Genomic DNA, 19,998 nt, shown 5'->3' on the forward strand with positions numbered 1-19,998 from the left:
CTTCACAAGCTCCACTCGAAGCTGAAGAAGATCCAAAGTTTGAACAATTAATGAGGGATATCGATGAAGCCGAAGATGAGACTGAGCAACCCGAGGAGCACGGACAACAATCGACTCAAATGCCTCCATATTTTCAATCCTTTATGGAGACATTTGATTTCCGATATGCGACCATGGATTTGCACTTTACTTCTATAGAGTCCCATTTATCCACAATGGGAGCTCAACAATTAGAGATTCTCCGAGAGATGCGAACAAACAACGCTTCAATGAATGAACGTATTGATGCACTCTCACACGAGATGGCCGCTATGCGAGCTCGTTTTCCTCCTCCCGATCCTCCTACGGATGTTTGATTCTATATTTTGCTTTGAACTCCAAACTTATTGTTTTAACATTTTGAATATTTTGGAATGTTTGAATTTGTGGATTGTGAATTTGTTTGGATTTATGGATGGTGTGAACTTATATGTTTGGTGTGATTTATTCATTATTGCATCATCATCATTATTAGCAATATGACCAATTTTTCCATATCACATTGTTTATGAATATTGATTATGGAACTAATGGCTAACGTTTCTCTTGATTGTGATCTTAGCAGCTTATGCATACATATACCTAATCAATTGGCTAAATGATTTTCACGTTTCTTTGAATCTTTTTGATTTAACAAAAAGGGGGAGAAGTGTGTGTTTTTAAAAATGATAAATGGGAGAAGTGTTAAAGTAAGAGGGAGTAATTTCAAAAACTTGATTTCAAAATCTTAAAATTATTAAAATGTTTTGTTATATCAAAAAGGGGGAGATTGTTGAAAACATTTTGATATTTCGATATAACAAATTAAGTTAAATGAATTTTAAGATTTTCCAAATGATATTCTAAGTATATTCGATATAATTATTTGAATATCAAAACATTACTCCAAATATTTCAAAAATCATTTTTAATCCTTACTTAAGTGTAAAATTAAGTTTTAATCTTAAAACAATTTCAAAATAATCTTTCAAAGTATTTCGAACCATTTCAAAGCCAAAAATTCCAGATTGCTCAGAGGAAACCGATTCCCTCCTGAATGGTTTGGCTCCGAGATTTCCAGAATGCTCGGAGGGAACCGATTCCCCCCTGATCAACGGTCGAAATATTTGAATTTTACACTTAGGGAACCGATTCCCTATGAGGGGGGAACCGATTCCCCCACGCTCCAAGCTGTTTTATTAATTCTTTTCACACTAAAACGGCTATATGATCTTCACTAATCATCCCCAACGTTCATAAGTGATTCAAGGTGTGTTTAAACAAGTTCTGAAGCCCTTGATCAACAAGAAATCATAGAGAAACAAGAGAGAAAGCATCAAACACCAAGTTTGTGCAAATCAAGCCAAAATTTCCTTTCAATATTCATTTTTCTTTCAAGAACACCATTTGTGTTCATTTGTAATTATCTTTGAGTGTTCTTTTCTTGTTCTAGAATTGTGCAAACATCTTACCTTGTGAGGTTTTCCTTGTAAGTTTGCAAATTTGTAATATTCTCTTTGGGAAAGAGTGTTCTCAAGAATTGGGGTATATTCTTGAGGGTGTTGTAAGGTTATCTCTTTGGCCTCAAAAGAAAGAACAAATTAGTGAATTTGTTAGAAAATCCTTAGTGTGGATAGCTAAGGTAGTGGACGTAGACTTTGATTGAGAAAGTCGAACCACTCTAAATCGCTGTGCAATTACTTTCAATTTTCTGCAAAAGCTTCCATCAAATTTTTAATTACCAATTCACCCCCCTCTTGGCCAAATCCGTCAATCGATTAACTCAACATGTTCTAAGTGTAAGTGAACCATGCGTCTATGTGTATATGTGAATATGTATATGTGATACAAGTTATGCGACATAAGCTACGTGATATGTGACAGTGAACTACGTGTTTATATGAATATGTGAAATGTTATAAATGATAATGCCCATGTTATGTAATATGAGAGCTAGTGGTATAGTTGGCATGTCAAGAGTCGAGGGTTTACCTATGTTCTACGGAACATATGGATAGAATTACCTATGTCTTTTGAGACATATGGACAGTATACCTATGTTTTAAGGAGCATATGGATAGTTTACCTAGGTTCTTCGGGACCTATGGACAGTTGTCGAGGTTCTTTATAACCTCTGGATAGGTCATTCGAGACAATTATACGAGTTGTGGTGACAACATAGTGCACAACCTCAATAGACTCACATATCTATAGTTCTCAAAAGTGTACATGGGCTAACAAAGTGAACAATAAATATATCTTACATGTAGAGTATATGCTTTTGTGATATGAATTGTATTATATGATATATGAGATGATGTGTATATTGCTTGATTAAATGAATCATATATGATTTAAATGAATGAATAAATGAGTATATGATTATAAGACATAAATAATAAGAATATGGATAATGGAATAAGGTTAGCGATGAAAATAGTGTGAGATATGTATATGTGTATATTGCATTATATGTAATGTTATATTGTTTTGGTTTGACATCATGAGATGATGTGCTTATGCATGTTTAAATAGTTAAAGTTATTTTATAAATTTAATGCATCACTAAGTCATAGACTTAGCGTGTGATTGTTTCACACGTAGGTTACAGAAGCGAGAAGAGAAGCTAAGAGAAGCAAGACAGGTCAACATCTCCCTTACAAAGTTTCAGATCAGAAAATAAATGAATTAAATGTATTTGATTATTTTTTAATATAGTTGGCATGTACTAATTGATTGAGTTGAATATGCTCTGATTGGTTGTAAAATAATTTGATTGTATTTATTACTGCAAAGTATTCATTTTCTCAATTGATAATTAAGTTTTTAGTGAATTTGTAAAGAATAGAGTTTTGAAAAGTCAATATAACACCTCGGACTCGGATCCGGGTTGGGGGTGTTACATTAACCATATTGACTATCTCGCTACGAATGTGGTCGTTATACAACTTTTCAATACAGTTCTTATCAATATCGCGAATATAATATGCATGATATGTGTGTGGAGGTGTTCATCGACTTCCTGATTATTCAATTATCGCCAAAAGGCTTGTTCCTCGATCGGATATCAAGGACACTTCATCTTCTCGAACAACATACTTATGTAGATTGGTCAAAAAGAAATCTCAAGCCTCTGTTGTCTCTCCTTTAACAATGGCGAATGTTATTGGAAATATATTTGTTTAACGATGTTGTGCAACTGCTATCAATAGTATATGCTTATATTGCTCGTACAACCACGTACTATCTACTTGGACCATACGCTTGTAAAATGGAAATCCTTCTATACATGGCTTGAATGCCCAAAAGAGTCTATGAAATATTCTACTCCCTTGAAGAGGTTGACCTTCTAGGTTATATGCAGGCATGGTTTGAGATTTCACTATGGTTCCTGGGATGAAACGTTTCATAGCTTGTAACAAATCCGGTAGCTCATTGTATGATGTATCCCAATCTCCATATATCAACCTCCTTGTCATCTCCTTCACATGCCAAATTGGTTTGTATTTTTCATTGTATCTGAATTAGTCTCGATAGATGCAACTAACACTGAACAAGGGATCATTGGATTTTGTTCAACCAACACCTTCACATATTGACATATTACATAAAAATCTGATAGTCGGTGGTCTTGTTCGATGGAGTTTTGTAAACATGTGTAAGGATCATTGTACCTTGTAATGACCCAAGCATCTTGCCTCGACATTTTGGACACTCTGATCAGTTACTTACACTCGGGGCCATATGTAACACACTTCGCATACAGAGTTTTCTGGTTGGACTCTGCAATATTGTAATCTACATGGCCTTTTATGCAATACTCTTTAATCTCCAATGTAGATTCATTTTTCCTCTAAATTACTTCCCAACAGATAATTCACCGGAGTTTTCGGATGATTCAGTTACGTAGCCTAAAGTCAAATATGGCATCTATAGGAATTCAAGTGCCTTCATCACATCATAATTTATCTCGTACATGTGAGGAGTAGGTTGATACGATGTCGGATATTCATCATTAACCAAATCAGCTTCGCCACCATTGAAAATAGTGTCATCGTTAACCAAATCAGGTTCCTCAGTTTCTTCATCTTCGCTAGAATCATCATGTGTTTCACCCCAATAATTTTCAGCGTCAATATCAACAGTCGATTCCGGATAATGTATGCTTCTTGCCCCCTACTCTATTGTTGTCGATGTCCCACCAACTTCATTTGTACTTTCCAACATCGCCATAAAATTGTTTATCGGCCTATATGTCGGGTCCTCAAACTCACTTTCGAAAGTCACTTGAGATGAATTTCCAACCACATTTTTTGACGACCCAGGAACATCAAATATCTTATGCACCTCAACAAATAACTCAATAACTGAAATATTTGTTGAGTCATGCACTTCAATCATGGTTCTAATATCATTATCTTCTTCAAGTTGTACTGCAACATAAGTGACTGGATTGTGACATATCATAAACCTGTACCTCAACTCATCAATTGCAGCTCATATTTTTCTTTCTATCATGTCCTTCATTTCTATAAATGTGATATCTCTTTTAAACATCATATTTATAGGTCTTTTAGACTGAAAAACAACACCAACCTCATTCTTTATAATCTATCCATCATAATGGATAATCATGAAGAATTTGTTGTTCATTTTTCTCTACATATGAAATATATATATATAGAAAAAATATTCTAACATTAATTTTTTATTATTTAAATAATAATTAAATTGTTTAATACTATTTTCAATAATTAATAAGGTAAAATGATCTAACTATTTGATAATTCGTACTTACTTGAGAATTTCTTCCCCCAACTTGATTTACAAAAAATATCTCGAAATAACTTTTTACTCACTCTTTAATCTTCAAATGAACTCAACAATATCATTTAACATAATAATACGAGATAAAATATAAAAAATTACATAAATCATTCGAATACTTACTCAAGAAAATGACCATGTAAATTTGTTAAACTTTTTCTCAAATGCTCCATCGAATGCTCGTTCTTCGAACTGCTTGTTTCCTCTTTCGTTCTTAGTATTTTTTTTCCTCAATCAAATAACACCCCAACCCATACATATATACAACAAAAAAATATTTTTTATGCAAAGCTGATATTACCCGCATAGCAGGGCATGGGAACATCCGAAGATCATTGGGAAGTGAAATTGTTAAGTCTGTAATTATTGCATGGGAACAATGTTTCACTATTCACTCATGGACATGGTTTCAAACTACGGTCCGAAAATATGATAGCGCCCGTGAAATATAGCCGTAATATCGCCGTCCGAATTACCTGCTACACTCGTAATCACGTCCAATAGTATCGCAATGCCCGTTATGGTCGTAATTGCGGTAAACACGAAAAGACCGAAAACGCGACCGTGACTGCGATTTGAAACTCTGCTCAAGAGTAGTATTTGTGCATGGAGTAGGGCAGAAATAAACTTTGAAGACCTGAGGAAATCCTGGAATCTTCACTTGAAGACGTATGGAAATCTTGGGGTCTTCAAATATTTAATATGTGTAGAAAGCATGGAGAGTTTGACTTGAAGACGTATACAAAGTTTGGAGTTTTTTCCAAGTTGTAGGAACACAATGCGTCTTCAATGTTTACTATAGAGTTCACCCTGTTTGGGGAAATAAACGATGGGTGGATTATTTGGGGAAAAAAATTTCAGATGGATTATAATGGCACTTTTGTCGTCCGTAGCGCAATCCTAGGTGTCTGAAAATGAGTAGTAAACATTGTGCTGCGAGGCTCTGCGGAATGTCGTAGTTGGGTTTATCTGTTCATTGCGGTGGTTAAAACGCTCCTAAACCGCTTTTCTAGGGTTCACCATCTATCAACTTTCTGGGTTTACCCTGCTTTTGTTTCTCTTCAATCCAGGTTCGTTCTTTCCTCCTCTCTTCTAATCCATAATTTCTTTTTTTATGTTTAGGCTTTTGATGGCAGTTTGAATATTGAAACTTCGACTTCTTTATTGGGTTGGTTTTGCCTTTTGATTTACTTTCTTACTGTTAAGATCTGTTCCCGTTTGTTTCGATGGTGGATCTTCTTTGTTTAAGCTGAGATATATCCTTGTTTTTCAATTACAACTTCGATGAATAATCCAAGTAACTTGAATCTCCTTAACTCTTTGGGCTGAAATTCGTGGAATCTTATTGTTAGAATGGATGTTTTTTCTCTCTCTTCTTTTTGCTTGTATTAAGTTATGTGCTGTCGATTGAATTGTTTCCATTGGTGAGACGATTTGAATGATGATTGTTATGTGACATCTGCAACTGCAACAATTTCTTTGCTTGATTTTTAACTGATCAATTGTAATAGGTAGAATGCAACGAGCACTTCAAGCTTTTACGGCTTGTAGAAATACTGTGAAAAATGCGGTCTTGCATCGCATTCGGGTTGCCAATCCAGTTATGCGACCCGTTACGGTTTCCAGATTATTTTCATCTGCTACTATGGAAGAACATGGCTTCGAGAGCACGACTATTTCTGACGTTTTGAAAGCCAAAGGTAAAGGTGCAGATGGCTCCTGGCTTTGGTGCACTACAGATGACACTGGGTACGATGCTGTGAAGTCGGTATGTGTCTTTAAGATTTTCGTAGATTGTCAGCTTTTTTCATAGAATACTTGATTTGCATGCTGATTGAGCTCAATCTTTCTCAGATGACCCAACACAATGTCGGTGCCTTGGTGGTTGTAAAACCTGGAGAGCAGAAATCAATTGCGGGTATCATCACAGAGAGGTAGTTAACATGGACACCCTGATAAAATCAATTTGGCACCAAGATCTTAAATTTTGGATGAATGATGGATTTAGTATTTTTCGTGATCTACAGACATTCGCAAGTTTCTGAATCTACTTGTTTATATTGTGCTGATGCCGACTTAATACTTTTTTGAAATACTTGTGTCTAGCAGGCATGTTCAACAGATTTTTAAATCTGGGTATGGGGTTATGATCCTTAATGGATCCTCCAAATCATGATCAAAACTTCTGAAAAGTGGAATGTATGCCTGTGCTTGACACATACTTGTATCTGACACTGACATATGAGCTTGAGTAACATAACTACCTATGCTAGGAGTTTTGTGTTATTTGTTGTGTATTAGATGGTCTGAACCGACGAGCTAATCTTGTTGATAGTTGGCTTGTCCTATCCCAATGTTACCCTTCAGGCTTCACCTTTGCCATTGAACGCATTTATTACCTTTATTTAGGTGTGGATTTTTCCTTCAGCTTTTTCATGTCAAACAATCACATGCTGCCCTTTTCTTGAGCATAACTGATGAAAGAACAAGCTCATCACGGTCACACCTGAGACCAAAGTTCTGCAAGCAATGCAACTGATGACAGGTAAAATGATCTGCGACCATCTACTATATCTGTTCTTGGTGTTCATTGGGATGTTCCTTGTCGAGCTACTACTAACCCTGGGTATTTTGGCAGATAACCGTTTTAGACACAATTCGGTGACCAATGAGAAGGAAATGATCGGCATGGTTTCCATCGGAGATGTTGTTCGTGCTGTGCTGAGTGAGCATCGTGCAGAGCTGGACCGCTTGAACGCTTTCATGTAGGGAGGATATTAGATGATGATGATGATAAAATATTGTATGTTTAACCCGTTGGACTTAAGCAAGCAAGCGGAGAGTTTGCAAATGTGCTGTGTTTTTTAGATTCTTCTCAAGTTCTTCTGTGAATGTGCAAGTGATGTTGGAATAATTCCCGTGTGGACCAAGTGTTCAATAGTAAACATTCTCATGTTGCTTCTTCCTATTTTTCTAGGCAAATGGAAAATGGAAAAGGCAAAATAAATTAAATTATCCCCTTTTATAATAAAATCGTGAAGAATAATTAATTAATTTTACAGAATCCTTTTCTCCTCCCCCAGCATGTTACCGAAAAAAAAAAGAGAATACCAACGAAAGCGTCGTGCACAACTTTCTTCTTCCCTTAACAGATGCTACCATTTTTGTCAAAGTTTGGCAAGGATTTTGAATTTAAGTAATGACTAATTACATTTTAGTCATTGTACTTTAGGGTATTTTCAAAGATTAGTCCCTAAGTTTTAACTATAAATACCCTAGTTCATTTAGCTTCAAAATCATCCCAAAAATCATTTCTTTCTCCCAATACTAGAGAGCTTTCTTGTGAGTAGTGAGTGTTTTGTAAACACCTGTAAAATTTCTCTCTTAGTAAAAGATCTGCAGTAGTCCGGAGACGTAAGCAAAATTGGCTGAACTCCGTTATCAATTTCGGGTATTATTTTTCCTCTTTTATTTCGCATTCTCACTAATCTGGTTATAGGAAAATTACTTCTACTCGGTTTATTTCCTAACAACTGGTAATCAGAGCTTTTGGTTGTGAATTTTGTCAATTTTTTCTGCGAGGTTAATATTCATTACTATTTACGTGAATAGTGAATTTCGTGAATAGTGAAATTTCGGTCAGCGATACGAGTTTGTCGACAGTGGTGTTCTAATACACGGTGGTTCGCAAGAATTGTCAGAAACGATCCAAAAGAAGCCAGATTCGAGTGGAAGCGATGGCTGCAGATGAAGGGAAGGTGAAAATTGAAAAGTTCGATGGTGCGGACTTTGGCTTTTGGAAGATGCAGATTGAAGATTTTCTGTACCAGAAAAATCTTTATCAACCTCTCTCAGGAAAGCAACCAGAGGGCATGAAGAATGAAGACTGGGCTCTTCTCGACCGACAAGCCCTCGGAGTCATCCGACTGACGTTGTCCCGAAATGTTGCTTTCAACATAGCAAAGGAAAAGACCACGGCGGGTCTTATGGCGGCTCTCTCCAGTATGTATGAGAAGCCATCGGCCTCAAACAAAGTTCATTTGATGAGGCGATTATTCAATTTACGGATGACGGAAGGGGCATCGGTGGCACAACACCTAAATGAACTCAACACAATCACAACCCATTTGAGTTCAGTGGAAATTGAGTTCGATGATGAAGTTCGAGCTTTAATTCTCTTATCATCTCTACCAGACAGTTGGAATGCTAATGTTACAGCAGTCAGCAGTTCGTCGGGAAACAGCAAATTAAAATTCGAGGATGTTCGGGATCTGGTATTGAGTGAAGAAATTCGACGGAGAGAATCGGGTGAAGCATCAACCTCCTCAGCCTTGCACACGAAGTCTATAGGAAGAACTTCAGAAAGATATTCAAATTGTGGTAGATCAAAATCCAGACGGAAAAAATCCAGAACGGGAAAGAAAGATTTTACCTGTTATAATTGTGGCAAGAAAGGTCACTTTAAAAGAGATTGTCGAGCACTGAAGAAAGATACAGGTGCACAGGAATCTGCCAACGTGACAGAGGAGACAGGTGATGCCATGATTCTAAGCGTCAACAGTCTGATTGAATCATGGATCTTGGATTCAGGGGCATCTTTCCACTCCACCCCATGCCAAGAAATCATGGAGAACTATGTCAGTGGTGATTTTGGGAAGGTTCATCTTGCTGATAATGAAACCTTAAAGATCGTCGGAAAAGGAGACATCCGACTAAAGTTGCCAAACCAGACCACCTGGAAGCTGACAGGAGTGAGACATATTCCTGGCCTCAAAAGAAATCTGATTTCTGTTGGACAGCTTGATCGAGAAGAATATAGCACAACCTTTTCAGGCTGTGAATGGAAGATTACCAAAGGAGCACTCGTCATTGCTCGTGGTAAGAAGACTGGTACTCTCTATGTAACCTCAAATTTAGAGAATATCATTGCAGTAGCAGATGCTGATGGAAAATCAAACCTATGGCACCAAAGGCTTGGCCATATGAGCGAGAAAGGGATGAAGACACTTTTGTCAAAAGGGAAGCTGTCGGATCTAAAGAATGTAGATGTCGGACTATGCGAGGATTGCATCTTTGGCAAACAAAAGAAAGTCAGTTTTGCAAAGATTGGCAAGACACCCAAGGCAGAAAGGTTAGAATTGATTCATACTGATGTATGGGGACCATCCCCAGTTCCTTCTCTTGCAGGCTCACTATATTATGTCACATTCATCGATGATTCAACAAGGAAGGTGTGGGTTTATTTTCTGAAGAAGAAATCAGAAGTCTTTGATACCTTCAGAAAATGGAAGGCCATGGTGGAAAATGAGACTGGTTTGAAAGTCAAGAGGTTGAGGTCTGACAATGGAGGAGAGTACAGAGACAGTAGATTCAGAGATTTCTGCGCAAATAATGGGATCAAGATGGAGACAACAATTCCCAAGACACCGCAACATAATGGTGTAGCAGAGCGCATGAACAGAACTCTGAATGAACGTGCCAGAAGTATGAGGATACATGCCGGTTTGCCCTAATTTCTATGGGCTGAAGCAATTAACACTGCAGCTTACTTGATCAACCGTGGGCCCTCAGTTCCTTTGGATGGCAGAATACCAGAGGAAGTTTGGAGCAAGAAAGAAATAAACCTTTCACACTTAAGAGTGTTTGGTTGTATTTCTTATGTACACATAGACTCTGCTGAAAGAAGTAAACTTGATGCTAAGTCCAACAAATGTGCCTTTGTTGGTTATGGCGGTGATGAGTTCGGTTACTGGTTTTGGGACTATGAAAATCAGAAGATCATCAGAAGCAGAGATGTCATTTTCAATGAAAATGTGATGTACAAAGACAGGTCAACCGTAGAATCAAGTAATACCAAAGCTGAAACAAAGGAATTTGCTGAGTTCGATGAGATTTCTGGAAATGATGTTCAGATCAGTCCAGAAGCAGTTCAAGAAGAACCAGGCACACCAGAACTGAGACGCTCCTCCAGAATTCCTAAACCAACCCAACGGTATTCGCCTTCTTTGCACTACTTGTTGCTGACTGACAATGGTGAACCAGAGTGCTATGATGAAGCAATGCAAGTTGAGGATTTAGTCAAGTGGGAGTCTTCCATGAAAGATGAGATGGACTCGTTTATGTCAAATCAGACGTGGGAATTAGCTGAATTACCACCAGGCAAGAGAGCGCTCCATAACAAGTGGATTTACAGGATCAAAGAAGAGCACGATGGGAGCAAACGCTACAAAGCAAGATTGGTTGTCAAAGGCTTTCAGCAAAAAGAAGGTATTGACTACAATGAAATTTTCTCTCCAGTCGTGAAGTTGTCTACAATCAGACTGGTATTGAAAATTGTAGCTGCAGAGAATTTACATCTTGAGCAGTTAGATGTAAAGACAGCTTTCCTTCATGGTGATTTGGAGGAAGAAATCTATATGAGGCAGCCAAAAGGCTTCATAGAGGCAGGCAAGAAAAACCTAGTATGCAGGTTGAAGAAGAGCTTGTATGGTTTAAAATAAACTCCTAGACAGTGGTACAAGAAGTTCGATAACTTCATGGGTAGCAGTGGTTTTACCAGATGCCAAGCAGATCATTGTTGCTACATCAAGAGGTTCGACAACAACTTCATTATTTTATTATTGTACGTTGATGACATGCTCGTTGCAGGCTCAGATATGCAAGAGATTATCAACTTGAAGAAAAAATTGTCGAAGCAGTTTGCTATGAAGGATCTGGGCGCTGCAAAGCATATTCTTGGGATGAAGATCAAGAGGGACACAAAGTTGGGGACTTTGATGTTATCACAGGCTGAGTACATCAACAAAGTACTCTCCAGGTTCAACATGCAAGATGCTAAACCAGTAAGTATACCTTTAGGTGTTCATTTCAGACTCTCTAAAGAACAGTCACCAAAGACGGAGGAAGAATGTGCACACATGATGAAGGTGTCGTATGCCTCAGCAATTGGAAGTCTGATGTATGCCATGGTTTGTACCAGACCAGATATTGCTCATGCAGTGGGAGCTGTTAGCAGGTACATGAATAATCCGGGCAAGATACACTGGGAAGCAGTCAAATGGATCCTCATATATCTGCGGGGTACCACAAACAAAGCACTTTGTTTCAAAGGTGGAGATACGATATTGACAGGCTATGTAGATGCTGACTTAGCTGGAAATGTCAACATCAGAAAAAGCACTACAGGGTATGTCTATACTCTAGGAGGAACCGCAATGAGTTGGGTTTCTCAACTACAGAAGATAGTTGCTCTCTCCACAACTGAAGCAGAATATGTCGCTGTTACGGAAGCCAGCAAGGAGATGGTTTGGCTCCAAAGTTTCTTGGAAGAGTTAGGCAAGAAACAAGAAAACAATGACTTGTATTGCGACAGTCAAAGTGCTATCCATCTAGCGAAGAATCCTTCTTTTCATTCCAGGACGAAGCACATACAATTGCGATATCATTTTATCCGGTCTCTTCTGGAAGATGGGATTTTGAAACTTGAAAAGATTAGTGGAGCTCAAAATCCGGCAGACATGTTGACAAAGATGGTGACCACAGACAAACTGAAGTTGTGTTCAACTTCAGTTGGCATGCTAGAGTAACAAGACTAGAAAAGCTGTTGCATTGATCGAGGTGTGAAGACAGATTAAAATCAGTCTTCAAGTGGGAGATTTTTGAAAACTGAGTCAAGAAACGTGGTAGCAGTCGGCTGCTACCATTTTTGTCAAAGTTTGGCAAGGATTTTGAATTTAAGTAATGACTAATTACATTTTAGTCATTGCACTTTAGGGTATTTTCAATGATTAGTCCCTAAGTTTTAACTATAAATACCCTAGTTCATTTAGCTTCAAAATCATCCCAAAAATCATTTCTTTCTCCCAATACTAGAGAGCTTTCTTGTGAGTAGTGAGTGTTTTGTAAACACCTGTAAAATTTCTCTCTTAGTAAAAGATTTGCAGTAGTCCGGAGACGTAAGCAAAATTGGCTGAACTCCGTTATCAATTTCGGGTATTATTTTTCCGCTTTTATTTCGCATTCTCACTAATCTGGTTATAGGGAAATTACTTCTACTCGGTTTATTTCCTAACATGGTTTCCATCGGAGATGTTGTTCGTGTTGTGCTGAGTGAGCATCGTGCAGAGCTGGACCGCTTGAACGCTTTCATGTAGGGAGGATATTAGATGATGATGATGATAAAATATTGTATGTTTAACCCATTGGACTTAAGCAAGCAAGCGGAGAGTTTGCAAATGTGCTGTGTTTTTTTAGATTCTTCTCAAGTTCTTCTGTGAATGTGCAAGTGATGTTGGAATAATTCCCGTGTGGACCAAGTGTTCAATAGTAAACATTCTCATGTTGCTTCTTCCTATTTTTCTAGGCAAATGGCAAGGGCAAAATAAATTAAATTATCCCCTTTTATAATAAATCGTGAAGAATAATTAATTAATTTTACAGAATCCTTTTCTCCGCCCCCAGCATGTTACCGAAAAAAAAAGAGCATACCAACGAAAGCGTCGTGCACAGCTTTCTTCTTCCCTTAACAGATGCTACCATTTTTGTCAAAGTTTGGCAAGGATTTTGAATTTAAGTAATGACTAATTACATTTTAGTCATTGCACTTTAGGGTATTTTCAAAGATTAGTCCCTAAGTTTTAACTATAAATACCCTAGTTCATTTAGCTTCAAAATCATCCCAAAAATCATTTTTTTCTCCCAATACTAGAGAGCTTTCTTGTGAGTAGTGAGTGTTTTGTAAACACCTGTAAAATTTCTCTCTTAGTAAAAGATCTGCAGTAGTCCGGAGACGTAAGCAAAATTGGCTGAACTCCGTTATCAATTTCGGGTATTATTTTTCCTCTTTTATTTCGCATTCTCACTAATCTGGTTATAGGAAAATTACTTCTACTCGGTTTATTTCCTAGCATGGTTTCCATCGGAGATGTTGTTCGTGCTGTGCTGAGTGAGCATCATGCAGAGCTGGACCGCTTGAACGCTTTCATGTAGGGAGGATATTAGATGATGATGATGATAAAATATTGTATGTTTAACCCGTTGGACTTAAGCAAGCAAGCGGAGAGTTTGCAAATGTGCTGTGTTTTTTAGATTCTTCTCAAGTTCTTCTGTGAATGTGCAAGTGATGTTGGAATAATTCCCGTGTGGACCAAGTGTTCAATAGTAAACATTCTCATGTTGCTTCTTCCTATTTTTCTAGGCAAATGGCAAAGGCAAAATAAATTAAATTATCCCCTTTTATAATAAATCGTGAAGAATAATTAATTAATTTTACAGAATCCTTTTCTCCGCCCCCAGCATGTTATCGAAAAAAAAGAGCATACCAACGAAAGCGTCGTGCACAGCTTTCTTCTTCCCTTAACAGATGCACAATGTTGAAGGCGTAGGTTATCCGTTCATTTCGTTGTCTTATATTTGTATTGGATCCAATTTGAACAAGCATTCTTCTTTTTAACTGGTTTTCTGATTTGTTGTTTATTAATTAAAACTAATTTATATTTTATTATAAATTATGTAGTATAAATTTACATTGATGTTTTAAAAGTCTGGGATAATTTTATGACTGAGAAATTGTTTACTTTATTTTAATTATAAAATATGTAAATATTTATTTACATTGATGTAAATATTAGTTTATATATATTTATATTTAATTATAAAACAAATAGTTTTTTTTAAAACTAATTTTAAAACATATAAATAGTAGTAATATAAAACTATTGTTTGTATTTTATTTTTAATTTTTCAAAAAATAATTTGGATGGGTTGAGAAACGGTCCAAACTTAGAATTTATTTAGAATCAGGCTTGAGACGGGTCTATCCCGGCCCATAACATCTCTAGAATGAAATAAAGGAAAGGCTTAATATCAAAATAAGTGACTAATTATACTTAAATTCTCGAATAGGTGTCTAAACCTTTTTGACTCATCTAGGTGACTAACGTTACAAACGTTGCTCATTTAGGTGCTCAAACTGTCAACGACGTTAATTTCTCCGTTAAGTGACACATGTCACAATATGGTGATTTTAAAATTTTTATTTAAAATTAAAAAATAAAATTATATATATTTTTAAAGAAAAATATTTTGAAATAACCTAAAAACTTTGAAAACCTCCATTTCAAACCCTAAACCTACATCGACCATCACCCTTTGTAACAACCCGATTTTCAAAATAATATTTAATTGAAATTAGAGGGTTTAATTGTGAAAATTTGGCGAAAATTGGGACTGAATTGAAAGATTTTAAAACTTGGAGCTTGTTTTAAAGTTAAAGAAAATTCAGGGACCAAGCCCTGAATTTAACCTTGGAGTGTCGGCATGCAATTGTTATATGCGTGATTTCTGTTTTGAAAAACATAAATCAATTTCACAAATCCTTCCTCACGCACACAACTTCCAAACTCGATTCCGACGCCGTCCAAATTCCGATCGTTGTTTTGAAACCACCGTTGTGTTCATCATCGAGCGAGGAACAAACCCTTCAAATTAATTGAAGCGAAACGCGGCCAAACGTCGGGAATTTCCAGTCAAAGTAGCGACGGTTTTGTTAGCTCAATCGGCGAGGAAATCTTAAATTCACCGCTGATCGTTGCTCCGTTTACGACACCTCCCGCACCATCGTGTTCCTTGTGCCGTTCCGAGTTCACCGGTGACAACCTTGTCCGCCGTAGACGGCGGCGCGTGAGGAGGTGGTGCAGTCAAAGATTCGGCCGATTTGAAATCGAGCTCTCCGCCGTTCAAAAATTTGAACCGATCGTTGTAAGTATCTTGAAATCGCTCAAAATAATTTTTAGAAATTTTTCTGGGATTTTTAGGGCCCCGGAGGACGCCTCACGCGCCACACGCACCGCCGCAGGGCGAGTGGCTGCTGGAAACCGGTTTAACCTGTTTTCAACCGGTTCTGACCGGTTTACCGGTTTCAACCGGTTCGAACCGGTTTTGACCGGTCTGAACCGGTTTGACCGGTCTGACCCGACCCGACCGTTAACCTGACCCGACCCGACCGTTGACCCGACCCGACCGTTGACCGTTGACCGCTTATCGTTGACCCGTTGACCGTTGACTTACTTTGACCAAAACTTTAAATGGCTTTGACCGACCCTTAAACGACCGTAAATATTTTCCGAGTATACCTATCCTGATAGTTTTCGACGTGCCAAATCCATTTCCGTAGTCCGTTTCGCCAAATTCAAACCCGAAGGTCTCCAAATCGACGGTCAAAGTGGTTGACTTTGACTTTGACCAAGAATCTGAATTTCCGAAAAGTCATACTTTATATTTTTCGACGTCCTGATTCCGTTTCCGCAATCCGTTTGGCCAAATTCAGACTTGAAATACCCCAAATTGATAGTCAAACTCGAAAAATGCTTATATACTTAAGAAGACTAGCTTTGAACAATTAAATAGGATTTGGGACTGATAGATTATTATTGTTTGAAGGTACAAGAGACTCTCCGGATCGTTCGACAGCTCGACCCAGCTCTTCTAGATCAGTTAAACCACGTGTGCCAGTATTCACCCGTTCGAAAATTGTAGCAGAGCGTGGTGAAACCAGCAATCAGTAAATTTGCTATTTGAACCTATTGTCGAGGTGTGTTCCCTACTTATTATTGAACTGTTTTATTGGTTTTAATATGTGGTACACCGAATTCATTGGCTATTGTTTTATGGATGCACCAATTTAATGTGACAATTTATGGAATATGGTTGCTATCTAATTTTTGTTTTGAAATGGTATATGATTACCATGTTTTTGGATTTATGGAATTTATGTCATGGTGCAATTGAATTTTGGAATTGAAATACGATGGAATAGCTCTGATCAAGCTAACTGGGCCTAATGTGACTCTTGAGGGCCCCAAGATGTTTCATTAGGTCGGTTTTCCTTTGCTGTGTGCTTAGGGTAAGCTATATGGACTTATTGACTTGGGCTTAAGGATACAAGCTTCAGAGCCTATCCTTAAGTCGGCTTTCTTTTTGCTATGTGCATAAAGTAAGCTATATGGAAAATAATTTTGGGAACTACTGATGGTGTACCAGAAAAGGGTTTAAACTATGATTTTCAAAAAGTTAAACTCTTTTACGAATTTGTGAGATTACTGGACTATGATTTGTACCTATTGTGATTTTATGGAAATGTTGGGACACACTGAGCCTAGCTCACCTTTTGAAAATGTTTTCCCCTTTCAGATACTGTTGGTTAGATACCATGGTTCGAGCACTTAGAGGATCAACATATCTCTTGAAGTAAATCAGATTGTAATGTTTTTATCTGGCAAGTTGACTTTATTTTGGTGACATGGACCTTATTTTAAAATATCAGATTTTATAATGATAACTCTTTTGCTAATACTGCTCGGTTTATTGTGATTTGAATTTGAAGACATGTTTTAAATTAAATTATTATTTATTTGTACTATATTTACGAGTTGGATTTTGATAGTATAATTTGTTTATAATTTCATGTTATTTATAATGTGATTTTATATTGATGGAATAACGGCTGCGAAAAATGTCTTTAATAATCATAATGTGATCCACTAGACTTAGTCGAAACGCATAGGCCGAGTCTAGGGGGTTACATTTATTGGTATCAGAGCTTTTGGTTTTTAACCCTTGGACTGTGTATGAGTCCACATTAAAAATACGGTTTTGAAATATTTTACAAAACAGGTTACTAAGGCCATGTCACAAAATTATTAAGAATTTTAACTGTGTTTGAGACTCCAAGTGCTTATCTAACCCTAAGTTTCATCTTCTAGAGTAAACTTGAGATCCATCAAAATTAGTGCTAGACGTGGTCGTCAAACTAGCCGTGGACGAGGTCGAGTGGCTAGATTTACAGACCCGATCGATGGGATACTAATAGATCCCCCACCTTCGTTAGGTGATCATGCTCCTACGACCCCAACGAATATGCCTTCTGCCGCAGGTATCGACATGACTACATCGATCATAGGAGCGACTAATATTGAGTCATCAGCACAGTCCGGGAAGAGGACTCATATTTTGGCCCCTCAGAGAAGCAATACACGTTTTAAGCCTGCAGCATCCTCACCGTTAGTTGGCAGTCGAGACGGTTCCTCGTCGTATTATCATGGACTCCTTTGTGAGTATTGTGGTAAACAACACACATGAGAGTGTCGTAAGAAGATGAGTCTTTGCTATCAGTGTGGATCTAGTGGTCATTATCAGAGGGATTGTCCTCAGCTAGCTTCGTTTGAGTAGACCGCTACTCACACTCCTGTGCGTTCTCAGATTACAGTACATACCACAATTAGAGATCGTAGTCAAGGAAAGACTCAAGGATCAGCGTCCAGGACAGACAGTAGAGCCCGACCTCAGCAAAATTGAGGGCCAACAGCTTCTGAGGCTAGACAGTCAGCTTTGGTTTATGCCACTAGACGTCGGGATGACAGAGATGAACCTGAGGTTATTGAATGTACATTTACTATTTATTATATCTCATACTTTGCATTACTGGACAATGGCTCAACTCACTCCTATGTATCGAGCTCGGTATCTCGAAACCTTTAGATTTCGATTGAGAACACTGAAAATATTGTTACAGTTACAAGTCCAGTAGGACAAGCGGTATTAGTGAATAAAGTATTCCGGTGTTGTCCTCTCGAGGTTCAGGGGGAAATTTTTCTCGCTGATCTTATGGAGCTTCCTTTAGAGGAGTTTGATCTAATTCTTGGAATAGATTGGTTGAATAAACACAAGGTAAAGCTGGATTGCGAATACAAGCGGGCTACTCTGAAGACTTCGGATGGTCGGACTGTTGTGTTAATTGGTGAACGGCGTGGTTATCTCTCCAATATAGTTTCAACGATGGAAATTGATCATATGATCCGGAAGGGATATGAGACCTTCATTGCTTGTATTTTAAACACCAAAGGTGCATTGTCTACGATCGAGGAGATTCGTACAGTTAGCGAGTTTCCTGATGTTTTTCCGGAGGAGTTGCCTGGGTTACCTCCTGATAGAGAGGTAGAGTTCGAGATTGAGACTTATCCGGGATCTTCACCTATTTCTATGGCACCTTATCGTATGGCTCCAAAGGAACTTAAGGAGTTGAAAGTCCAATTGCAAGAATTATTCGATCGAGGATTTATCTGACATAGTACTTTACCATGGGGAGCTCCAGTTCTGTTCGTGAAAAAGAAGGATAGGTCGCTAAGATTATGTATTGACTATCGGAAATTGAACAAGATGACGATCAAGAATAAATACCCACTACCCATGATTGATGACTTATTTGATCAATTGCGAGGAGCTACTGTATTCTCTAAGATTGATCTTCGTTCGGGGTATTATCAATTGAAAGTTGAAGGATCTGATGTTGCAAAAACGGCCATTCGCACTAGATATGGTCATTATGAATTTTTAGTAATGCCTTTTGGTTTGACGAACGCTCCTGCAGCTTTCATGGATTTGATGAATCGGGTGTTCCGACCATATTTGGATCAATTTGTGGTGGTCTTCATTGACAATATTCTGATCTATTCTCGTACTGAGGCAGAGCATGCCGAGCATTTGAAGATCATTCTGCGGACTTTGAGAGAGCATCGTCTATATGCCAAACTAAGCAAGTGTGAGTTTTGGCTTCAAGAAGTGTCGTTTCTGGGGCATATTATTATGCGCGAGATGTTCAGGTCGATCCCAGCAAGATAGAGGCTATTATGAATTGGAAATGATCTAAGAACGTATCTAAGATCCGTAGTTTCTTGGGCTTGGCTAGTTATTATCGACGTTTTGTTGAGGGCTTCTCGATCATTGCTTCTCCTTTGACAAAGTTGTTAAGGAAGAATGTACCGTTTGACTGGGGCGAGGCATAACAGGAGAGCTTTGAGAAATTAAAGACGGTTTTGACTCAAGCACTGGTGTTGATTCAACCAGAGTCCGGGAAGGATTTTACAGTGTATAGTGATGCTTCACATTCAGGACTTGGTTGTTTTAATGCAGGAAAGTAAGGTGGTGGCTTATGCATCCCGTCAGCGGCCGCATGAGAGTAACTATCCTACTCACGATTTAGAGTTGGCAGCAGTAATTTTTGCCTTGAAGATTTGGAGACACTATCTTTATGGAGAGAAGTGTTACATTTTCACGGATCATAAGAGCTTAAAGTATCTTCTGACCCAGAAGGAACTT

The 19,998-nt window shown here is 37.9% G+C and overlaps 1 protein-coding gene and 1 long non-coding RNA gene across 2 annotated transcripts; both read left to right on the top strand.

Annotated features, from left to right (window-relative positions):
* Positions 1–6,356: 6,356 nt before the first annotated feature.
* LOC120164469 (CBS domain-containing protein CBSX3, mitochondrial-like) lies at positions 6,357–6,807 on the top strand. The gene is made up of 2 exons (XM_039174181.1): positions 6,357–6,613; positions 6,700–6,807. Exons 1-2 carry the CDS (start codon positions 6,362–6,364, stop codon positions 6,781–6,783), a joined length of 336 nt encoding a protein of 111 aa, XP_039030112.1. The 5' UTR covers positions 6,357–6,361; the 3' UTR covers positions 6,784–6,807.
* Positions 6,808–7,261: 454 nt separating this feature from the next.
* Positions 7,262–7,815, top strand: LOC120164470. The gene is made up of 2 exons (XR_005519738.1): positions 7,262–7,390; positions 7,484–7,815. It is a non-coding gene; the product is annotated as an uncharacterized LOC120164470 (long non-coding RNA).
* Positions 7,816–19,998: the final 12,183 nt, after the last annotated feature.

This window comes from Hibiscus syriacus, unplaced genomic scaffold (assembly GCF_006381635.1).
Source record: "Hibiscus syriacus cultivar Baekdansim isolate YM2019G1 unplaced genomic scaffold, ASM638163v2 tig00111540_pilon, whole genome shotgun sequence".
Taxonomy (NCBI): Eukaryota; Viridiplantae; Streptophyta; class Magnoliopsida; order Malvales; family Malvaceae; genus Hibiscus; species Hibiscus syriacus.

Excerpts from the sequence above, each read along its gene's own strand:
- LOC120164469 (XM_039174181.1), top strand. The coding sequence starts at position 6,362 with ATGCAACGAGCACTTCAAGCTTTTACGGCTTGTAGAAATACTGTGAAA. Across the intron at positions 6,614-6,699 it reads GGTACGATGCTGTGAAGTCG|ATGACCCAACACAATGTCGG; the intron begins GTATGTGTCTTT and ends AATCTTTCTCAG.